At 49.8% G+C, this 24,120-nt stretch overlaps 1 protein-coding gene across 3 annotated transcripts in view; it reads left to right on the top strand.

The window, feature by feature from the left end:
- Tmem63c (transmembrane protein 63C) overlaps positions 1–24,120 on the top strand; it is a 65,396-nt gene that overhangs the window by 7,567 nt on the left and 33,709 nt on the right. For all 3 annotated transcript variants that reach the window (XM_057782979.1, XM_057782980.1, XM_057782981.1), the window contains 4 exons: positions 2,970–3,118; positions 21,372–21,577; positions 22,058–22,137; positions 22,562–22,643. In XM_057782979.1, coding sequence (XP_057638962.1) covers positions 21,434–21,577; positions 22,058–22,137; positions 22,562–22,643 — 306 coding nt within the window. In that variant the 5' untranslated portion in view covers positions 2,970–3,118; positions 21,372–21,433. The remainder of the gene's footprint in view (positions 1–2,969; positions 3,119–21,371; positions 21,578–22,057; positions 22,138–22,561; positions 22,644–24,120) is intronic.

Here is a 24,120-nt window from a genome sequence, read left to right as displayed (position 1 = left end):
GAATATTGGTACAAAACATGGAAGCTAATTAATAAATAGAATCATGAAATATTGTATTTTATTTACTTATTCTTGATTAAATTTTTAAATTTTTATTTATGTTTTGTATCTATATTATTTTATATAAGTGCTCTGCCTGTACACTGGCTTGCCAGAAGAGGACATCAGATCCCATTATAGATGGTTGTGAGCCACCATGTGGGTGCTAGGAATTGAACTTAGGCCCTTTGGAAGAGTGGCTAATGCTCTTAACCTCTGAGCCATCTCTACAGCCCCCTCTTGATTAATTTTTATGATTAATTTAATTTATGTATCTGAGTGTTTTGCCTGTTTGTGTGTGAGTTATCATCTACATACATGGTATCCATCAGATACTAGGAGATCAGAAGAGGGCTTGCCTCGGACTTACAGATGGTTGGGAAACACCAAGTGGGTGCTGAAAACCAAACCCAGGTCCTCTGCAAGAGCAACATGTGCTCTTAACCCCAGAGCTGTCTCTCTAGCCCCTATTCCTGATCTTTTAAGACGTGATTTCATGTAGCCCAGGCTGACACACTATATATCCCATGAGGACCTTGAACCTCAGACCTTCCTGCCTCTACCTCTTGAGTGCTGGGATTATCAGCAAACACCATCATACCCAGTACAGGGTCTCAAGGGTATATGATAAATATTAATGTATGTATTTGATCTTAAAAATTTTTTTGGTTTTAGTTTTGGTTTTTCGAGACAGGGTTCCTCTGTAGCTTTGGAGCCTGTCCTGAACTAGCTCTTGTAGACCAGGCTGGCCTCGAACTCACAGAGATCTGCCTGTCTCTGCTTCCCAAGTGCTGGGATTAAAGGCGTGAGCCACCACAGCCTGGCTATGTCTTTGATTTATTTTATTTTAATTTTTATTTATTTATTTTGTCTTTTGAATTTTATTTATTTATGTCTTTGATTTTTAATGTGTGTGTACACATGAGTATTTGTGTGTATGTGTGTGGGTGTACATTACATCCCCAACATGTTCTACACCTTTTTCCTGAAACGTGATGTACTCTGTGCTGGAGAATGTTTCACAAGTACTTGAGAAGTGTGTGTTTGGGAACTGCTGGATGGGGGGGATGGGAGGAAGGAGAGGATGGAGGGGAAAGAGAAGAAATGTCTGATCTGATGGCAATAAAGAGTTCTGAATTGAGAAGTGATCAATTTTCAACTCATATTGCCCAAACTAAAGAATTTAATAATGGACAGGGGGCAGAAATGAAATAGATATAGTGGTGTGTCTGAAAGGGTCATCATGAAACCCATCCTGAGGTTTTCTAGATAAAATAATGAATAAGGCATGTTGGTGAACACAGTTAAAATGGTGATTGTGTGCCATCTGTTATGGATGCAGAGAAGCTGGCAACTGCCTGTACTGCTGGGGCTCTGCAAACGCCTTCATTTTGTAGGACAGTCGGGCCTTGTATATTAGAATGTAAGTGCTGCACACCCTTCAACCCAGGGTTTTCTAGAACTAACCCCAGAAATGTTTATTGCAGCTTCTTGCATCAAGCGTAGGGAAACAAACCAGGCATGGATGCACGCGGCACTTACAATTTTAGCACTTGAGGGACTGAAATAAGAAGATGTCCATTTCAGGGCCAGCCTGACCCACACAGCAAGTTCAAAGCCAGACACAGTCACAGAAAGGGATGGAGGGACCACCTAAGTATCTAGTAACAAGGTTAGAATCATGGGACATGCAGGGCTTGATTCAGTGGAATACTGTTGAAAACTGAAGATGCTGATGCAGAGATGTGTGACATGTATTAACAAACAAAGCAAAAAAAAAATTAAAAAAACAAACAAACAAAGCAAAGGGTGGCAGGGGCACGAAGGTATACATGAAGGTGCACCTTCATCCATAGATGGGGAAATGTAGAGAAAACCACAGCAGGTACATTAACTATCTTCATGTTCAGAGATGCAACAGAGCCCTGGGAAGGCAAGGGCAGCATGCCTAATTCTATTTTCATTGTGTAGTTACCTCGAGTGGACTCTTTCCATAGCATGTTGTTTTCAGAATTTAAAAAGAATATTTCAGAAGAAATCACTTGTGAAGGGAGAAAGCTATGTAAAATGTTTTACCCTGAGCTTCCTTCTTTTTCTTGCTTGGAAGTTCTGGGGATCAGACCCGGGACCTTATGCATTCTGGGCAAGTTCTCTGCCACCAAATGACATCCTGGCCCTGAATTTCCAAGCTAAGTTCCCTTTTCTGTGGGTTTGTCTCATCTTTCATTGGCAATGTCAGATCTGGAAGGGTCCGTAAGAGATCATCCCTCCTTTTGTTTTGTTCATGAGGAAAATAAAACCCAGAGATGTGTCATACAACCTGCCTAGAGTCCCTGGCTAGTCTCTGCAGACTTTGGGCTCCCCTGATGTTGTTTTTAGGGGAGGGGCTGAGGATGCCATGAAACTTGCAAAGCCTCATCTTTGTCTACTTTGTCTACAAAGTGTGTCTACTCCCTCCCAGTGTATGCAATGAGTATTTCTCCCTTTACCTCAAGATGTGGACACACAGATCCCTAGGCACCTTCCTGGACATTTGTCCTTTGTGGGTCAGGCAGGGGCCCTGCAATAGGCATTTCAGTAAGGTCTCCTCAGATGACTCTGAAGGAAGAGATGGCTGTGACTCTGCATACCCTCCTTTCACCTCAGCCCTGCTGCTTTATTCTGTATCCAGGCTGAAGCTCCCATCCCTGCCATCTACCTCTGCTCAGCCTGGATGGCTCACTCAGGTCATGTGTTGAGCACCCATTGGCCTCTGAGATGCCCTTCGCCCTACCAGAGCTCTCCCCAGGCTGGCCCAGTGGGAAGATGCTGACCAGCACATTGTATCTAGGAGGGACATGGCCAGCTGGGGCTCGGGGAGGAGCTGTCTACAGAGGTCTGGGATCCCTGCCTGCCTATCCTGAGAGTGTTCTGTTGTCCCTCTGCCACAGAGCTTTGAAGGAACCGCTTTTGTGGTCAGGAACTGGCGAGACACCACGGGGTCACCTGGAAGAACCTCTTCCCAGGGACTGATCGAGAACAGGAAGGCCTTGGAACCTAGCCTTTCAGCCTGAGCTCTCATCAACACCTGCCGCCCTAGGTAAGTGCCCCTAACTTCATCCCACAGCCCTGGCACTGGTCCCCCCACCCCACCAACCTTGGGAAATGTGGCCTTTTGGTTGTCTCAGCCTGTGGTAGGTCAGTCAGCACTTGGGAAAGGTCCTCCATAGATGTCTTTAACCACAGCCTGACTGGCAGGGGCAGCAGGGACTTGAGCCCTCTGCACAGGGCACTGTCTCAGGGGGCTCAGGCTCCTGAGGCTCGAGGAAAAGCCGAGATTGTGGGCAGCTTGTCCTCCAATCATTGGTTAGAGCTGGGACCTCTGAATGGAGGGTCTTGCCCAGCTGCTCTGGTATGGGGAGCAGGCTCAGGACAGGTCTAGCAATGCTATTCTGGGTGCTCCCTTACTCTGGAAAGGATTAAGACGGATAATATCTTCAGACCGCTGGAGCTGGAAGGGATCTAACTGAGCTAATCCAACTCAATCCCTCTTTACTTCTTGAGCACCACTTAATATCAACAGTGAATCCAGATGTTGGCATTGAATATCTCAGAGGAATCAGGTGTAATCTTTTCAAAACCGCCCGGGAAGCTTTCTGTTTCAGCTGCCTCCTTCCTGCTGGCCTCAGCCCAGCCTCTGTCCCCAGGTACCTTTCCTCTTCCCTACCATACGATCATCTCAACCAACCCACATCCCTTTGTCCGGCACCCAAAGGTAGGATGTGTTGAAAAGCAGGTGAGCATCGAGGGGGAGTCTTTCTTCCCTATTTTAGATGTGAGAGCGCAGATTGGATCTTGGAGAAAGGATGCTGCAGCCCTGGAAACTGTAATAGAATAAGCTCTCTCTGAGAGCACCTAAGGCCTCTCCTTCATGAAGGAAAAGGCTGCCTTGTATGGGCTGTGATCCAAGAATACTGAAATTGTTGTTGTTGTCCATTAGGGTCATCTTAGATCTAGTTCCTTTTCTGTGCCAAGTGCTCAGTGTTCCTGTAGCCCTTACAACTTCCTCTTCCTTTCCCAGGAGAGCCCCGCAGGCCAGGTGGCCTGGCGGCAGGCAGCACTTACCTCTGTCCCCCTTCAGGTCTTGAGATGGCCGTGGAAAGCCACTGTGACTATTTTGAAGGCTCTGCAGCCATCTGTCAGCCTCACCATCTTTGTGCACCGCAGTCTCTAACCATCAAACGGGGGAAACAGTAGAACCCCAAGGTTACTGAGGTTTAAATAGATAAATGCCTGTCAAGTGCTGGAAGCAACCTCTAGCATTCTGTAAGTGACTATCACAGTAGCTCTGCTCATTACCAAAGCCTGTTCTCTCCCAGTCAGACTCAGATGCTTGATTAACTTCCCTAAAGCCCTGAGTAACCGTCTTACTCCCGGGGCATACAGTCCTCCATGGCTCCCTGTGGCCTGTACCCTAACCTGCCCTTTAACGGCCTTGAAAGCAGAAATTGTATGTATTGTACTTACAATGTACACTACAAGGAATAATATTAATGTCTATTGAGACAGCATTCTCGCTCTCCAGGGGAGAGGGGTGTACTGAATCCCCAAGGAGTAGGGGTGTAACCATATGCAGCCAGCTTGATGGTTTAATTCAAGCTCTGCCTCTTACCCACAGCCATAATGTGAGCAGGGCTGGATATGGGCTGGGCTGCAGGGTCCGCTGGATAAGGGTGGCTCTGGTTTCGCCTGTGTCCGTGAGACTGCAAGTACAGTAGCCCTATTCTAGATTCCAGCCCTGTCCATATCAGAGTGAGGAGAGGTCAGCTGGCCACTGCCCACACCAGGCAGGGAGTGCAACACTCCTTCAAGTTCAGGCCAGGCAGTAGACATGAAGTCATTGTCCTTGGCTCCAGGAGCTCTAGGCAGCCGGAGGTTGGCCGAGAGCACACCGGATCAGCACCCTGGACAGAGCACGCTGCGCCATTAACCCTGCCTCCCCACGCAGGAGAGGCTGCGCACCAGGGAGGCCTAATGGTTGGTGGAGCAGGGCAGACCCGCATTTAAAACCAAGTTCCTTTCCAAGTGCAGAGGCGGGGGTTAGCCACGACCATGAACTTCTCTAAGTCTCTATTTGTCCACCTGTAAAATGGAGAGAATAATCCCCCCTGCAGAAGACAGAGTCCATGGTGGGTCAGCCAGTCAGCGCCCTTACACAGGGCCAGCTTCATTTCAGTCAGACCCACAGACGAAGCTGTTCTTCTCCGTACCACGTCCTGCAGCCTGCTCACTTTCCCTCAGTACAATGTGCCTTGCAGGCTATGGGCTCCATTTCAAGATGACAGACGACAGTGGTGGTTTAGACGGGGGCGAAGGAGGATCAGCCCAAAGCTTCCAAGATTCCTGGCAGGGTGAGAGAGGCAAGGAGGGAAGTGACACAGATCTGTCTGATTTTTCCTGAGATTTCTCCACCGGGAGGTTCAGGCACTGCCAAGCCCCAGGAAGCGAGGGTGCGGTGCCAGAAACTGAGCAGACCAAGTGGTGCCGGTTCCTGCAGGGCAAGCTTTCCTTCTTAACAAACTCAACAACAGTAGGCTTGTGCTCGGGTTCTGGGCCCAAGGTTGGGCACTGAAGTCAGATGCATGTCAGCTGGACACGAGTCTGTCTTCCCAGGCCTTCCCTCTGCTGGAGAAAGGCAGGGTGTCCAGCACACAGCTCGCCTTTATTGATTTTTTTTTTTTGCATTATTTATTCTTGCTGTTTTAGATACAGAGTCTCACTGAGTAGCCCAGGTTAGCCTCAGACTGTGTCAATGTTCCTGCCTCAGCTTCTTAAGCGCTAGGACCACCACAAGACCTGGCAGATAACCTATATTAGGGGGAGAAAATGTAATATAATATGGAAACAAACAAAAACCCAGAAAGAAAGGAGTCTGTGGAATGCCTCGGAGCTATGTCATTAAATCAGGCCTCCAAGGGGGCTGGAGAGGACCTGAGCTTGGGTCCCAGAACTCATGTGAGGTGGCTTATGGTCATCTGTCACTCCAGCTCCAGGGGATCTGGTGCCGTTGGCCCCCACAGACACCTGAACTCTCATGTACACGCTCACATGTGGACACACACCTATTCGTGATTTTTAAAATGTGAATAGAAATTTAAAATTATAACAGATAATTTAAAAAATTGGGTCACCAAGGCAGATGTTACCAAAAATTTAGCACTCGAGACCCAAACTGCTCACCTTGGGAGTCCCTGGTGGGTCTCAGGATTCAGAATCAAGCAATTTCATGAGAGCTTAGGACAGGAGCAAGGTCTAGAAATCCTCCTAATCCTAGCCCAGACGATGCCATGCCTTTTCTCCAATATTTCCATGGCTCCTCACAACCTACACCGTGAAACACAAGTCAGCCAGCCTGTCTTGGACGTCATGGTCTGTCAGGTCCTTTAGTTCAGCAGACCCTTTTCTCTCTACCTCTGTAGCCAAGTCTGTCTTGCGAGTATTTTATTCTCCACTTCCCTCCTCCTCCCATTTGTCCCTCTCTGTACTGCTTTCTGTCAGGGCAGAATCTCTGCTTTAGGAGTTCCTTCTGCCCCATGGTCCCCGAGGCTAGAGCTTCAGCGTATACCTTGCTTTGTGCTGGGTTTGGCGCAGAGCCGCTGTCTGATCTGCCACCTGGGTACATGCTGAGGCCTTGGCCTGAGCTCCTCCACCTCCAGCAGGTGTTGACTCAGTAAATACAAGCTGAACTGTGCCCGTGATTAAAGGCAGTGGGACAAGCAGGGTGAGCTTTGGGTCCACTTGAAGGCCAAAGGCAGGAGAGAAATGTGAACAGAAAAAAGGGAAGGGAAAGGAAATGGACAAGGAAGAGAGGAAGAAAATCACCCTGGTTTACTTAGACTGTTGCAGGCAGGAGGATGGGTGTCTCTTCTCCAGAAATAGCTGCTGCTCTCTTCAGCAATCCCGGATAGTATCTCTCTGAGTTTAATTAGAACACCTCTGGCTTTAGGCAGAGCATGTTTTCTCTGGTTTCATCTCTGGGTCTGAGCCATTTTGTTGAACCTCCAGTCAAGGAAAAGCAAAGTCAAGAAGGAGCCTGGCCCCTGACCTGGGCTTGCCTCTAACTGAGGTCAGTGACCCCCCCCCCACAGGAACCAGGAGGACTAAGGTGTGGGTGTCACCACAATTTCTGGAGGCTTTAAGGGCGATGGCCCTTCAGCCACTTGGTTCTGCTCCCCTCTAGGGCTGACCTTTATCCCCAGATCTGTAGACAGAGAGGCCCCAGACCACACGTGTGATTCTCAGGACCCTCATGAGTTCCGGCCTCTCTGATGCTCTGTGAGGCCGTATAAACCAGACCAGCATCTTCAACCATCTGGCTTCCGCCACCCTCGCTGGAACAGCTTGCTTTTAGCAGGCAGCTGCTCTCAGAGCACCCCTGAGGCAGTCTACATGGCTTCTGGCCTATTTAGACAGATGGAGCCAGAGACCAGGGATGGGCTTCAGCCCGGCCTTCATCTCAACTGAGGGTGGCATATTTCCATCTAGGGACTTGAACTCCCCAGGGAGCCCGAACACAATCTGGATCCACAACTGCCTCCCTCCTCTGCTGCCTCCCCCTGAGCTTTTGTGCATTCAGTGGTCGGCTCTTGGAATGTCATACCATGGCTGGATGCCTTTATGCCCTTCAGGGCATGTGGCTGCCCTACTGATTCAGCACTCACGTGGTAGCAGGGTATCCTGACTTGGGTTGTTGGGGGGTAGTTTAAAATCCTGTGCTTGTAGATTCATAGCAGAGTGCCCGGCAGTTAGCAAGCTGTCACCTCACGGGAACTAAACCGTCGATCTTTTAGGAGCCACCTCTGGCCAATCCAGTCTCTACGCATCCTTTCTGGACACTAGCGAGAATCAGATACTGCTCTCTGTGACCCTCACGCCTTGCAGTCCCCTTATCCCATGTCCTTTTAGGGAACGGCGCGCCTGGACTCTATGCTCTTAAGCTCAGGAGTTAAGTCGGGGCTGAATTGGTGGTTTTGTGAGTGGAAGCTGTGCAGCTGGGAGAGCCATACTATGGTTGAGAGAACCAGGCTGACGGCCAGACTATCTACTCCAATGTCTCTGCTCAGCTGGGGGGCTGCAGGAGGACCTTCCTCCTCCTCCCGCAGACTTGGCCTCCATAGGGCAAATTTTAAAGCCTGGCCCAGTGGTATTGACAGCATTTAGGGGCTTGTTAGGGATACTGCCTCCCAGACCTGCCGTTCCAGAACCTGTAGTGGTTCAACGTGTACCTCATTATATATTCAAACAGTGACAAGGAGAAAAACAGACCAGTGAGTCCCTTGTGCTGCTGTGGCCACCACCTCCCCGCCCTGAAGGCAAACTGCTGGGAGTTTCTTGTGACCTCTCCAAAAGGAAGTGGGGAGTGTACCCCAGGCGGGTACATACAAGGCCCAGCATTCTCTCTTTATGCTGTCTGTTCTGCGCTTTGCCCCTTACCTTAGACCATCCAGCTGCTACTGTCAAACCTGAAAGCCTACTTATGGGGTTCAGGCTCTCCTGACCTGACTTGACATGCTGACTAATGGTCCTGCCACATGTGGCTGGCCTTCGCCCCTCAATTCAGTGCTCAATGTGGCACAGATCGGGGGTTCAGTAGGCAAGCTCTGTGTGGATGCGGAGAGTTGTAACCAGCTGGTTGAGTCTGCGTGGGACTAGGGTACATACAGCCTTCGGCTGTGGAGCCTTAGATGGTCAGAGCTCATCTTGGCTGCAGGAGATGGAGGGGGTGTCAACAACAGCATCTTATCTGGTTGCTGACTTGGTTGCTGTGGGCAGCCTTTATCCTTCTGTAGCGGCAGCTGACTCTAGGATCAGACCCTACCCAGCTGCATTTCTGTGATTCCTTCCCATTACTCTCCTCCCTTCCGACCGTCTACCCCCCTCCCCTGGACTCACGCTGAAGAATTAATGAGTTAGAGGCTGAGGAGAGAACCATACCCTGGAGTCTTTACTCCCCTGTTGATGAGGAATGGAGCAGCTGCCCAGTCTTGCTGGCTGAAAGTGTAGTCCAGACTTGTTGCTATGGAGACGAGAATTATAGGGATAACTCAGGGTCTTGCTGGAGGCTCAGCTTTGCCCAGTTGTGAATGCATTTGCTCGACCGCCCTCAGATGGGAGATGTGCCACATTTCTCCTTCTCTAAATCAAGACAGAAGCCTCCATGAGTAGGTTCTAGCCAAGCCCCGAGGGACAGGGTAGGCAGAGGCTGCCTAGCCTGAGATGGGAAGTCTACAGTAATACGGTCAGCAGCTGCAGAGAAGTAGCTTAGATGACAATGTTTGCAAGGTCCCTTCCAGGACATATGCTCTGGGTTTGACATCCCAAGGCCAAACAAGTCCCTCTGCCATGCTTCCTGACTTTCTCATCTTCGGTAAATATTTGCAAAGCACCTAGCCCTATCCAGACAGGAGAGACTGTAATGAGCAACGAGGGCTCAGGCTGTGTCCTTTTTTTTTTTTTTTTTTTTTTTGGATTTTCAAGACAGGGTTTCTCTGTAGCTTTTGGTTCCTATCCTGGAACTAACTCTTGTAGACCAGGCTGGACTCGAACTCACAGAGATCCGCCTGCCTCTGCCTCCTGAGTGCTGGGATTACAGGCATGCACCACCACCGCCTGGCCTCAGGCTGTGTCATTAAGGGATCTGCTGTTCCCTGGGGATAGCCAGCCATGTGAAAGGTCCGCTTGTGAGTATCACACAATATACGAGGTCCTAACACAGCAAACCACACATCACCCCGGATGTGCTGGGCAGTGTGCAGGTGGCTCACTTGGTTTCCTAAGTCCTCACAGCTGCCCAGTGGGGAAGATGATATCAATGCATCCATTTCATAGGGAAGGAAACTGAGACAAGGGCAGTTACTAAACCTACTTAAAGTCATGGGGCTAATACACAGCAGAGGCTAGGGATGGACCCAAGGAAGTCAGCCTTAGGGACCCACAAGCGCATATTGCACTGTGTGTGCCTCCCAAGGTGCCCTGAGGTAGGACATGGTGCATCACTTGATTCCCCCCAAAGAAATAAATATTAAACCAAGGTTAGTGGCAAAAACGAGTTAGCAGTGGCAGGGGGAGCACCTGGACAGGGAGACTGAAGTATGGCAAGGCCCTGGGGCTGTAGGGGGAAGGGATGCCAGTTATACAATTGAAGGGAGAATCTGGGGGACAATGGATGAAAAAGAGGAAGTTGAGCTAAATAAAGTCTCAGTGTCAGGCAGAACTCTCCATAGCGGGTACAACCAAAAGCCCTTCTACAGGATTCCCTCACCACCCTATCCAGAAAAACTCCGAAACACTCCAGATTGGGCTCAGTGGTCCTTGTCTGGGAGCTGTGCACTGTGGCAGACTTCTCCCACGCTCTAACTGCCTTTTAGCAAGAATCTGTCTCAAGCCTCTCCTGGAATGAGCTTGGGGAGGGAGAGAACATTCCCGATTCTTCCTACTACATGGAGAACTCAGGGCAGAGTGATTAACGTAGGGGACATAGGAGCTTCCAGGAGGGATGCTGGAGGGTATCGCGCTGTGCTGACTCCCAACATGGCATTCTAATGGGCATGGGGTACCAAAGAGCCAGAGGATGCCAAGGTCTTTGAGAGCAGGGGGCATCTATCTGTGAGAACCGAGGCATGGAAAGAGGGGTTCCTGGTAGTAGGAAGAGAGGTGGCTTGAGCAAACTTGATCTTCCTGTGAGCAGCTGCCCAGAGCCACCAGGGCCCTTCCCCATTGACAAGTTACAACTGGCAGAATACCTGAGGGATGTAAGGGGTTTGATGAAGGAAAGCCAGCAATGCCTGTACCTAGAAAAAACAAGGCTTCCCTTCAAAATACTACATACAATAGGATATGCTCATTTAGCTTTTCTTTTTAACCAGAAAAAACCTAAAGACCTGTGAAAGAACATGGTATAATTTTAAGGTATTTTTCTTCTCTATTCCTTAAATTTAAAATAACAAAACCCCAGGATCCTCCAGTCTTAGAACGTCAGCACATCCTGCTCTTCTGGATGTACATCACACACACAAGCAGGGTGTCAGCCCCTCCTCTTAGTCTTCCCCGGCTGCAGTCCAGCCCCTGGAGGTCTGGTCTGAAAACCCCACAACTGCTTCGCCTCCTGTCCTGGCCACGGTGGGTGCTGTGGCAGAGAGGCTTTGGCCCCTGGGTTGGCTTGACAAGAGTCTGAGGACTTCCTGGCCCGGCAAGGCACCCCAGGGTGGGGGAAGTCAGTTTCCATAGCTTCTGGCTTTCACTCCCCGCTCCTGCCACAGGTCCTGCATTCCCTCCAGCTTTGTGACTGCGGGCTAGGACTTAGCCTCAGTTTATCAACCTGGGAAATGGACCTCAGACTCTTGAAGCTCAGGTGTTGCTCTTAGGCACTTGTGAGGAATAAACGCTGCTTAGACAAAAGATGCACCTGGCGCATCACAGGGATTCCTGCCTTCTTCCTTCTCTGTCTGAAACCACACCCACTCACACCTGGGGTTTGATTCCAGCCTAGCTTGCCGTTTCTCCATTAATTTCACTTCTGTCTTGAGTCTGGGCTTTTTCTTCCTCCAGTGCTGTTCTGTCTTGACTGTGGGTCACAGTGTGATTCAGAGGGGCTGATGAGTCCTTCCCCTGGGGCTCATTGCCCACTCCACTGCCATTAGCTCCCTGACCTAGCCAGTCTCTCAGGCTCTTCAGACTCAAGATTCCTCTTTTCAAGAGGACAGACTCTAGCTGGTCTTTGCACAGGACACAGAAATGCTCTAAGCATTTTCAGGGTTTCTTTATTTAATGTGTATGTATTTAATACTAGGCACTCCGTGCTTTCAAAATGACCGAGATGGTAGACACTGGTTCTCAGAAGAGCAGAACTCGCCCAACAGACATACATCACACAGTCAGGGGCTGTTCCTGGAGCCACTGGGCTCCTATCTGCTCCATGGCAACCTAGGATCAGTAAGTTCCTTATGCATTTGTGACACTTGCCTTTCTCTACACCTCATCTCCCCAGGAGATGAATCTGCCCCCAAGCACCCTCCCCTCTTCTCCAAGGATCACTGACAACCTAAGGAAGACAGGTTCTTCCTCCCTTCCACCTTCTCACTCTGCCTTGGTACCATCTCTGAATCAATCGGTAGCTAGAGCCCCAGCTGCAATGGAGCATGGGAATTGTAGTTTTTAGCTTTCCAGATTCTTCAACATAGGAAGGCACATGAGAAGGAACCATATATGGAGGCCAAGGGTCACCTACAGCATCTAACATTCAGTCTGATAGATGTGTTAACAATTCATTAAAAAGCTTGGCATCGTGAGTATCATGTAGAACTTCCTAAACACCAACTGCCATTCTTATTATGGTACCAGGGATGCCAGTAAGTGAACATGACCCTCCCATAATCTCTGGTGGAGAGAAACTGCCTCAGAACCTTCTAGACCGCCTGGTGCTGTCCATGGTTCTGGGATCTATTGATGGACTCAGCACTGGCTGGCTGCCCATACGGCAGGTCCTCTGCTTGGCAAACTGGTACCACCAGGTCCACTCACCCTACACGTGGGAGCCTCTGAGAGAAAGCTGGTCTCACCTTTGGAACAGGGTAGCAAAGACAGCAGCTAACACTTGTGGTTCCTACAGTTTATAAAAACTGTCTGTGCACCGTCTTCTTAACTAGCCTTCATACTCATCTGGGATCTGTCAGGGCAGACAATGAACTCCATTTCGTAGGAGACAATGCTGACTATTAAGAGGTTAGATGGTGCCAGACAGTGGTGGTGCACACCTTTAATTCCAGCACTCAAGAGGCAGAGGCAGGTAGATCTTTGTGAGTTCGAGACCAGTCTGGTCTACAGAGCTATACAGAGAAACCATGTCTTGAAAAACCACCACCACCATCATCATCACCACCACCACCATCACCACCACCACCAACAACAAAGAGGTTAGCTGCAACTGATAAATATCTGACCTCTACTCGGAACTATGTTCTCCCTCTACTCTGTACGATAACTTGGGGAGGAGACTTGGGAACAAACAACATGATGTGGGTGGACAAAAACATGCGGCACTCAGATGCAGCCTGCAGAAAGAGTGCAAACCATTTGCAGCTGTTTTTCTCTCCCTCAGAATGTGGGTTAGGAAGAAAGGCCATCTTTCACTGAGTCTACTATATGCTGGTCAGTGTAGGGGCACTAGGGAAAGCCCAAGAAAAAGAAATGGCTTCTGCTATTTGAACATCCCATGGACGTTTCTGAAAAAACTGACTGCTTGTGTGCATAGAAGAAAGAGAGGCCAACATTAGGCGACTCTAGCAAGAGCCATTTGTGTACAGGGTACAGACCAGGCCTGGCATCTAAAGGAAGGCTCCAGAGAGCAGTGTGGGAGCTAGACCTCCGCACAGGACATTACAAGGAGATGAATTTCCTGGCTCACCCCAGAAGTAGATGGTTTGTAGAGTGGAGCAGAGAGCTCTTGGGTATGTGGCAGCGGGGGGAGTGGGGAGGAGAGCAGAAGGCAAGTGTGGTACCCAATGAGGAAGTCTCTGGGTGGGTGGCCTCTGAGACTGTGGGAAAATGTCAGAGCTTGGAGATCCCAGGAAGAGATGCAAACCTCTACACTATCAGTTGTCAGAGCAGCGGGGATGGAGCAGAAAGGAAACATGGGAATATGAAAGAACCTGTATCCTGAGATACCCCCTCCACACACATGCACACACACACATGCACACACACAACACACACGCACACATGCACACACGCAGACACCAAGATTTAAAAGTCACAGGGCTGCCGTCATTTATCTATGAATTTCAAACTCTTATTTAGGTAGAGGCAGGAAATGTTTAGGTATCCACAACCCCTTATATGCAGACAGCCCTAGGAATCTTAGTGAGTGGCCATCCGTCCGTTCTGCACACAGAAACTGGCTCATTTGTAAGATCAGTTGTGTTAGTGTTCTCCAAACACCTTCTGGCTGATTCAAAGCCTCTTGCCCTCTCCAAAAGGCTGTGAGGTCACCGAAAATTTTAAATGGGATGCCAGAAGACCAAGTTCCCACTTCCACCCATTCCCAAATCCACTCGTTCCCAGGCTTGGACAAGTATCTGAACCTGCGGGAAATTTAGCTTCATCACATTGTACACTGAGCACACTGTCCTTGGCCATAAAGTCCTAGGAGATGGAAGACAGTTTGTGGCAGGGCAGGCTCAACTCAGGTAAGATTAGTGGCCAGCAGACATGGCAGGTGTGGAGAGCTGTGGGGCAGAGCCTCTGGTTCCTGTGACTCCCCTACCTGTTCTGCTTTTACTGGCAATGAGAGTCAGCTGAAACCACCAGGCTGGGTGCCCGGAAAGGGTTGATAGGGGAGAAGAGGAGATCCAAAGGCTAGAGGAAGTAGGAGGAGTTCACCTGGCCGGAAATCAATTTGTTTGTTCACATCCTGAACCAGGAGAGATGATCTTTCCTACCATTAGGGAAAAAAAGGGGGTGCTTATTATTGAAAAGGCAGAGAAGACCAGGACATGGTGGGGGCAGGCAAGAGTTACGGCTTTGTGCACGCTGCTGGTGGTGGTGGGGGGGTGTGCATGTGTGTGCACATGCATGTGTGTGTATCTGTCTCTGTGTGTGCATGTCTGTGTGTGTGTATGTGTGTGTGTGTTGGCTGCCCACTTCTCCTGACTTGTGACTATAGTGATTCTCATCTGAGCCTAAATGCTTCCCTTATGGGCCAATTCCTGCTGGTCCATTGGGTACAGGGAGGTTGACAATGACCAGGCCCTGAGCAGTGCTGGGAAGCACAGCTATCAGCTTTGGGCCTGCTTAGATTCCTGGTTCTGTCCACCATGCTTACACTGCATCACCTTGAAAGTCTGGGAAGGTTCTGTCCCTGGACCAGGACTTGGGCAAGGTCATTCCCTTCTTCCGCCTTTGTCAGTACCGCCAACCCAATGGAGGGTAAAAACACACCTGGGCTTGAGGACCAGCTCTACCTCTTTCTAGGCCCATGACCTTGGTTGACTTTTTAAGTTCACTAGGCTTTGATACTTCTCTTCCTGGGATGGCTGGTTCTGGTACCTTAGGGTCCCTGAGTGTTAAATGAAGTATTGCTTAAGTGGAAATGAAGGGCCCACAGCTAATGCTTAGTAAATGTTAGCAATCAATAAGTTAGTCGCTACGCAGAACTCATTAGACCATCTTTTTTTTTAAAAGATTGATTTTGTTTATGATTATATGTGCTTGTGTGTACTTGTGCATGAGTGTATGCAGATGAGTTCAAGGGTCCATGGAGGCCAGAAGAGGATGATGGATGGATCCATCAGACAGCTGTGAGGTGCCCAACATGGATGCTGGAATCTGAACCCTAGTTCTCTGGAAAGGCAGTCAGTGCTCTTAACCCCTGAGCATCTCTCTAGCCCCCACCTCTACCCCAGACCACTTTAAGTCTGGGATCACTCCTGAGGTTCTGACTTCCAGTGTCTGGGTCATCGTAGTGGAGAGCAGAGAGCCGCTATGGCTTGCTAGGGCAGCGATGGGTCTGGATGCCTGGCAGGGAGAGAGGCAAAGCTGGTTCTTCTGACGCTGTCCCTGAGTTGCTGAGGATGGCTTAGGGTGAGAAGACCTAGACCATCAGAACATCCTGCTTTTGACAATGGAAGGAGGGAGCTGGTCCCTCTCCCTCAGGCAAGGTGTGTGGCCATGAAGGGAACCTGCCTCACAGACCAGAGTTCTCATCGCTTCTCCTGCCCCCACCCCTGCCTCTCTCCAAGTCAGGAATGTAATTTGGTTTTTGTTCATGGAAAGAGCAGAGACAATGGCTACCCAACAACTTCAGTTTAAGGGATAGTGGACTCCTCTTCCCCATCTCTCCTCGTTCCTGTCCTGAAACAGAATGAGTGGCAGGAAGGGAGCTATGGCTGGTCCAGGAGGGCCCTCAGCACCACCTCAGAGAGCTGATGACATGAAGATGGCACTGGGCAATCCTGAGAGCCGATGTGGTTCTCAGCATTGTAAAAGGGAATGTATGAAGCATCTTCCTCCACCGTCACAGTAACCCCATGGGGCTCTGCCGCCATTATGCCCGTTTTCCAGGTGCTGAATCTGAGACTCAGAGAGAGAAGGGTTGGTTGCCAGGATAGATCCAGAGTTTAAATTAGATGTCCTGGCTTCAGGTAGCCAAATTCTCTCCACTCCCTTGAACAGCTGTCTTCTGACTCTTTATTGTCCAAAGAGTCATGTTCCCCAATACTTGCTACTCTAGGAATGCAGCAGGTTAGTGTCCCAGCCATCTGTGTCTCGACAATCCTCAGGTTTCCCTTCATCCCTGATGAAGATGAGCTAACCCTTTGCAGAGCTAACACTTCAGCTTACTGCACCCCTCCTTTACAGCCAAGAGCTAGCTTAGGGTCCCATCTGGATAGGAGGGTAATGGGGTATTGTCTTTTGGGGTTATTATAAAGATGAAGAAAGAATGCAAGTCTAGGCTGGAGCAGTGCATGGAGAAAGGCTGGGTGCTGCTTTAGGTTTCCATGGCAACAGCCTCCTCACTGCCTCTGCCTGCTGCTTGAGAGCTTGGGTGACAAGGTGGGAGAGGTAAACTATTCTCGCTTTCCTTCCCGCTCCTGCCCTGCAGGTCAGCCAGATGGAGCCGAAACCCTGAAGTGACTATAATGTTGGATAGAAACCCCCACTCCCAACACCAAGCTTACGCTGGGATCTCATAGCTGAGGGTCATCCCATCCCTATATCAATAGTAATTCTCTCTCCAGTTCCTAAAGGCTATGAATTCCCTGAGGAGGACGACATATTTGTACCTCCAGGGTCTGCATGGGGCCTGGCAAGAGTAGATGTTTGATGGGGTGAATTCATCTTGTGGGCTTTTTTTTTAATTTTAATTTTCTGTGTATAAGTGTTATGCCTGTATTGTATATCTGTGCATCATATGTGTGCCTGGTGTTCGTGGAGGCCAAAGAAGCTATCCAAACCCCTGGAAGTGGAGTTACAGATGGCTGTGAGCTTCTTTGTGGGTCCTCTGGCTCTGGGAGAATAAGAAGTGCTCTCAACCCCGGAACCATCTCTCCTGCCCCAGATCCATCTTGTTGGATGGATTGATGGGTAAAACAGTCATTCATCCGTCCCACTCCCTGGCTACCATTGGTTATTTGGACTTAGACTTGTGTGTGTGTGTGTGTGTGTGTGTGTGAGAGAGAGAGAGAGAGAGAGAGAGAGAGAGAGAGAGAGAGGTCATGAGGTAGGGAATATGTGTGTGGCTGGCGGAGGTGGGGGGCAGGGGTGTCACTGTCAAGTACCTTCTGTTTTGGCATGGGCTCCCCCAAGTGGCCGTCAGCAGAACTGTAGCTTCCCGCAGAAGTGGATCTCAAGCCAGGGATGGTTCACATGGCTGCTTCTCTTACCCTGGGGATGCCTATGCTGTCACTCTGATGTTCAGGCTTGTGAAGGAAGTGTGTTGTGTTCAATGTCAACCATGATAGGTTAGCCAGTGACCTTGAAGTAGACGATAAAACCCAGGACATCTCAGTAGGTTGAGAGGAGGGCAGTGTGGATTCTTGCCTGACACTAACTCAGGGGGTAGAATGTGAACTCATTGTGTCCTCAGCCCCTACTAAAAGAATATTTTAAAAGTATATTTTTATTTATTCTTTGAAGATTTCATATACACTGTATCTTCATTATTTACATCCCAAATCCTTTTCCTACTCCCTCTGATACCCTTAAAACCTCCTTTCTTTGCCGTGATATCCTCCTTTATTTTTTTTTTAGACTGAGTCTGGTCACTGCTTCCTACATGTGTATGGATGTGGGCAGAGCATGGGCAGCCTATCAGTGGCCACGCCCCTGAGAAAAGAAGACTTCCCCTCTTCAGCAGCCATCAAGTGCCAATAGCTCCTTAGCTAGGGGTGAGCCCACCCATGTTGCAAGGTTGACTGGCTTGGTCTTATTCAGGTGTTATGCAAGTCGCCATAGCTGCTGTGTTGATGAGTACTGGATGAGGCTGTTGGCTGAAAGGGTTCCCACAGCAACCCATGTCCAAAGACAGCATTTTGCAGCACAACTTCCAGCTCTTATTTTTCTCCATCCCATCATTACAATGTTCCCTGAACCTTGAAGGGTTTAAGGCTCAGCCCTCAGCAGCCGCTTACTCGCAGCACTCTGACCAGAAGCACTCACTGCCTGCTGCCCACAGCAAAACAAAGCCTCCGTGGTCTAATGCTCCTTCTGCCAGTTAGCCAGTTCCGGGACCACCGCATCTCCTGCTCTCCTTTCCCCCACACCCCCACCTTCCATCCCTTCCAGCTCCTGAGATAACAGCCCTGTGCCCCCCAAGATGTCACATCTGCTTCTCCTGTTACAGACTCTACACGATGCTTGCCAAGTTCCAGGCATTGCTTTGTAGGACCCACAAATCTCAACTCTCTCAAATCCCAGCAGCCCTGTGAAATGTGTCAGTTGCTGTCACCATCTCATTTGACAGTTGAGGAAGCGGAGGCATGGCAACCTTTATACCTTACTTAAGGTCACTGGGCATGGAGTAATCATCAGCGCTAAGCTCTATTGTCACAGGACCCATAGAGTGCAATACCCCAACTCCTCGGCCTCCCTCAGTGTAGTGGGAGCTGTGGGCCTCTTCCCACAGCCCGGCTCATGGCTGCCTAGCTAGCTTATGCCCCGAAATAACAACACATGCATTGTATTCTTTTAAACACTGCTTGGCCCATTTCTATTCATTTGTGTAGCACCCCAAGGTGCGCTTACCAGGAAGATTCTAGCCTACGTCCATCCTGGGTCGGAGCTTCATCGCGTCTGCTGGGGAGAGGCAAGCATGGTGTCTGCTCCAGAGAGCAGAGCTGTGGAGTCTGAGCTCACTTCCTCTTCCTCCCATCATTCTGTTCTGTTTACTCCACCCACCTATGTTTTAACCTATGAGGGCCAAGCAGTTTTTTTATTTTTAACCAATGACCTTCCTCCATCATTTCCTCTTTTTCTGTTTAAACAAAAAAAAAGGAAGGCTTTAACTTTAACATAGCAAAATTACATATAACAAAACAGTTATCAAGTAAAAATTACAATTTTTCATCTATTTTATCTTTATCATAACTAAGGAAAACTATAACTATCTATCTAATCCACTACACCTCAGCTCCTGGTACTGGATGTCCTGGAGCAGCCCATCAGGGCAGCTCTTTCTCTCCAGTGCTGGCCTGTGGTGGTGGAGAGCTATCTTTTTTACTCTTCCCTACAACTCTCAAGCCTTCCTTTTTCCCCACTGAAGCCCTGTCTGGGATTGTAGTATGTTGTCAGACATTTTTCTCCCTCTTGCCAGTTCCCAAATAACCACTCAGAGGCTTAATATTAATTATGAAAGCTTGGCCAATAGCTCAGGCTTGTTACTAGCTAACTCTTACATTTAAAATAGCCCACAAAGATTTTTTTTTGTTTTTTTTCTTTTTGCCACAAACCTCATGGCTTATTACCTTATTTTCTATACATCCTGCTTCCTCAGCAGCTGTCTGGCATCTCCTCCCAGAGTCCTCTGTGTCTGGCTGTCCCACCTATACTTCCTGCCTGGTCACTGACCTGTCAGCTTTTTATTAACCAATAAAGTCATCCCGACTTCTGTCCGTCTGTCATTTTCCCCATCCAGTCTGCTAGGAGCTCCTGCTGACTCCGTGTTCAAAGTGTCCAGCTGCTTTCTGCCGCTTTCATGCAGCCAGACTGCCACTGCCTGGATCCAGAGGATCCTCTCTTTGCTCCTTTGTCCGTTCCTTATTCCTGTATCTGCAATCAAAGATCCTTTAAAACTTAGGTGATGTATGCTTATCCTCAGCATCCCTTGTCCAGCCACAGAGTCTGTTTGTCCCCACTCGACACACTGGGAGACCTCTGTATCTACTTAGAAGGCTATTTCCCCGTACCCATAAAAGAGAGGCTGGTATCCACAGTGGTCACTGATGCTCTCCCTGTATGTTCCTCCCCACTAGTGTACCATGAAGAAGGGCTTTTCATTTGTCATATCACTGAGGTACCACCAGCACATGTATGGCACAAAGCAGTTGATCACAAAATATTTGAATGATTGCTTGCTTACTTGCTTGATTGATTGAATAAATAAGACTTCTCTTGAATGAGAGCAAAGAGACTCAGGACAGGGTAAGATCTAGAGCCAAAACGGAAGTCTTTGGTGGTCAAACAGGCTTGCAGGCCAGTTCGAGCGCTGCCACTCTTAGCCATACCTGAAAAATTCTAATGCTTGTGGCTGTGGCTTTGCATCTGGGGCTTACCATAATGCCCAGCTCTACCAAATGAGTGCAGACCTGGGTAGGTGCTGGTCTGCTTGCTTCTAAGACAAGACCAGGAGTTTGCCAGCTACAGATATAGCTCAGTCAGTGCAGCGCTTGCCTCAAAAGTGCGGGCACACAAGTTTAGTCCTCAGAGCCCACATGAAAGTGTCAGGTGTGGCTGGCTGTAGTCCCAGCACTGGAGAGGAAGAAACAGGAAATCCCCGGGGTGTGCTGGATAGCCAGGCTGGTCTAATTCATGAGCTCTAAGCCAACAAGAGACTCTGTCTCAAAAGAGATGTAAAGCATTCCTGAGAATGACACCTAAGGCCGTCCTCGTGTGTGTGTGCACACACGCACGTGCGCACGCGCGCGCACACACACACACACTATAAATTACATTATACCAGGAGTTTATTGGGTCACTCCTCTGCACTAGGCATCCTGCATCCTTAGGTGTCTTTCCTTTCTTAGAGAGTCATAGAATGTACAGGGGAACAGCAGTAAGCCCCGTCCTCATGGGTGGCTCTGTCTGCCAGCCTGAACTTTTCTACTCTGGGATCCAGCTTCCGTTTGTGAGCTTTGCCAGTTTCTATGTAAAAGGAGTTCCACAGGAGAGCAACAGGAAGATGCATTTACATTTGCATTTAACAATTAAAAAATGGTTTTCAAGACAGGGTTTCTCTGTGAACCCTGGCTGTCCTGAAACTCACTCTGTAGACCAGGCTGGCCTTGCTCTCAGAGATCTGCCTGCCTCTGTCTTCCAAGTGCTGGAATTAATAGCATGTGCCGCCACTGCCCAGTCTTTGCAACTTTTAAAACAAGACCAAGCAGTATAAAATAAGGAGCTACTCTGTCTGCATAGCTATGGGGTTGTAAGCTTGTAGCCCTCAAATGAGCCAGCTCCTCTCCCTTGATGCCATAATTTCAAACCCATCCTTGGCCCCTGGGTCTCATGAATCCCCCAGCCTAACTGAGCAGTGTCCTCAGTGCATGTCCCCACACTCCCCAGCATTTTTCTGTGTTTTGCAGAGTGGGAAGCCTTCCCTTAGTCTGAGACCTTCCACTAGACCGGGAGCCTGAGTGTGCCCAGGATGTCTTCCTCTCCAGAGGACTTGAGCACAAAGCCCCACAACATGACGGTGAACGAGTGTTTCCAGTCCCGGAGCACTGTCCTCCAGGGGCAGCCCTTTGGGGGGATCCCCACTGTGCTCGTACTTAACCTCATCTTATGGGTGGTAAGTCTTGGGTGCTCTGGGAGAGACACGGGGAGAGCTTAGCCGGGGTGGGTGGTGGATAGCGAAGACTACAGTGGGGATCCCAGGTACTCAAAGGACACCAGCCACAGTGTGGCCCAGCCTAGGTGGCTCAGGGAGGGACGACTTTGGGGTTGGAGGAAGAGGCAGTATTCTTGTGTCTCTTTACATCCTTTGGACCTTCCTTCACTGTCCTCTTGCTGATGTTGTCGTGGGGAATTCTTGTTCAGTTGCTCTGAACACACCCTCAGCTCCTCCATTCAACAAACTGACCATCTGCGCTGGGTCAGGAAATGCTGGGTTCAGAGACACAGCTCCTCCCGAGTCAGAACTTATCACGGATGGAGCAGCAAGCTGTAGACTTTAGGAGTGGGGTCCCCCGTGGGAATGCAGGCAGCTGGGGCAGGGGTGGGGCAGCGTGTGAGAAGTCTCCGGCTCCACCTTGCTTTTCTGGGTCTGCAGTTCGTTGTCCTGCTTTATTCCTTCCTCCGGAAAGCCGCGTGGGACTACGGGCGCCTGGCTCTGCTGATACACAATGACAGGTAAAGGGGGAGGGGGCAGGATGGTGAGTACCCCACACCCTTGGGAGACCCTGCCTGGTGCCAAAGCTGCAGGAAGTGTCTCCTAAGCAAGTGGCGCCCTCTCCCTCGCCTTTACCCCTGCATTGACCTCGCTGAAGGGACAGGAACGTGGAGGGCAGCCATCTTGGAGCATAACGCCATGTTTCTGTCTGGTCTTCCTGGAACCCATGGCTGGACTCCCAAAGTGCGTTATGCACCTGGCAACAGAAATGGCTGTGTCTGTCCCTGGAGCTGTGTGTTCAGTTTAGAAGCTGAGGCCTACAGCTCACAGCTCTGAGAAAGAGCAGCCGGTGTCCCCCAGCTAGGGAACAGGGAAGGAACAAGGCAGGTGCCTGAGACTTCATTTCTCCTTTTCTACCTCCCTGCCACCCTTCCTGGTGAGCAGCCTGACCTCGCTGATCTACGGGGAACAAAGTGAGAAGTCGTCTCCCTCCGAGATTTCCTTGGAAGTGGAACGTCGGGACAAGGTGAGTGTTGGAAGAGATCTGGGCCCCAAGGGAACCCAGCCCTGGGCAGGCAGTCATGGTGCACAGAGTAGAAGCTGCTTCTTCAGCCTCCCTAGATTCAGTTTGCCCACTGGGAAGATGGAAGTATTAACCATCCCTAGGTCCTAGGGTGCCTTCCTTGCATCACACAGGGCTCCTCACCTTGTCCGGTCCTGTGTTCTGCTTTCTTTTTCCTGAGGAATTCTCCCTTTGCCATTCCTTTAAGCAGTTTCTGTGTACCTGTGATGTGTTCATTGCACCCCTGGGACAGGGGGATGGATAATGGGACCATGGACCAAGTCCTGCCTCATGGTACTTCCAGGGATGGGAAGCAAACAGATAAATGCAGCCAGGACAGTGATGAGTGCATGCTGGGAAAGGGGAAAAAGAAAGGTTTATGCTAGTCAAAGGTGAGACAGCATCATGGGTAGCGATCATTTGAGCACTGACATCACCGTTGAGCAGAGACCTGAATGGAGAGGGGAGGAATTAGAAGGGCTGTGCGTGTTCCTCACGAGCACTACACTGCCGTTTCCACCAGACTCATCAGCTGACGAGACAGTGGTCTTTTTCCTCACCGCTCACCCCTCCCCAACCTTCTCAAATGCGTTATCTCCTGCCTGACTCCACCAGAGCCCCAAGGCCATCAGTGGTTTCTCCTCAGTCCTCATCTTAGCCTGTCTCTCAGAAAAAGAAGCATAACCCAGTTGTTGGCGAGGGTCACATGTGTCCCAGGAGAGCTATGAATGTGGCCTGACTCGTTTGTAAATGACAGTGTTATATCACAATGTCAGAAAGTTTGGCACACTGGAGGCCTCTTTCTGCCTTCAGCAGGTGCGTTCAGCTGGGTCTATGGCACGCTCTGCGGGGTTTTCATTCCGACACCTCTGTCCCCTTTGCAGAGTCCCCCACTGTTAGAGTCCCTTGACTGTCCCAAGCCCCCTCCCTCTGCCTCACACTCTCTGTCTCCGAGTCATGACATCCATTCTCACAACCTCAGCCGTCACCATGACCATCCTACCTCTCAACATGTCCTTCCTACTAGTCCCGAAGGCCTCCAACCACTCTTATCCAGTGACACCCTAAAGGACCCCGTAACGACACCCTCCCCCTACTTCTGATCCCTCTGAGGCACCTTCCCCCTACTTCTGATCCCTGACTTCAGTCCTGTCTTGTCTCACCCTTAGCCAGGCACCCTTCCTTCCCCATCCCTTCCCCAAGTTGGGATGCCTTGACTTTCACGGTCTTGTTCCTCCCCAGTCAGCCCTGCTCAGGCCCCCACCAGTCTCTTACCCGGATGACCTCAGCAGCTCTAAGTGATCTCCTAAGGGCCTCCCTTGTTCCCGCCCCATTCATCTTCAGTCTGCATCCAGAGCCATGGCTGTGACCCGAGACACTGGTCTCTACACCTGCTCTCACTATCTTCCTAATGCTTTTCTAATCCACTGCAGATGTCTTC

The sequence above is a fragment of the Chionomys nivalis genome, chromosome 10 (genome assembly GCF_950005125.1).
Source record: "Chionomys nivalis chromosome 10, mChiNiv1.1, whole genome shotgun sequence".
Classification (NCBI taxonomy): Eukaryota; Metazoa; Chordata; class Mammalia; order Rodentia; family Cricetidae; genus Chionomys; species Chionomys nivalis.
The sequence above is the reverse complement of the archived record's forward strand: the minus strand, read 5'-3'. Positions and strand labels throughout refer to the sequence as shown.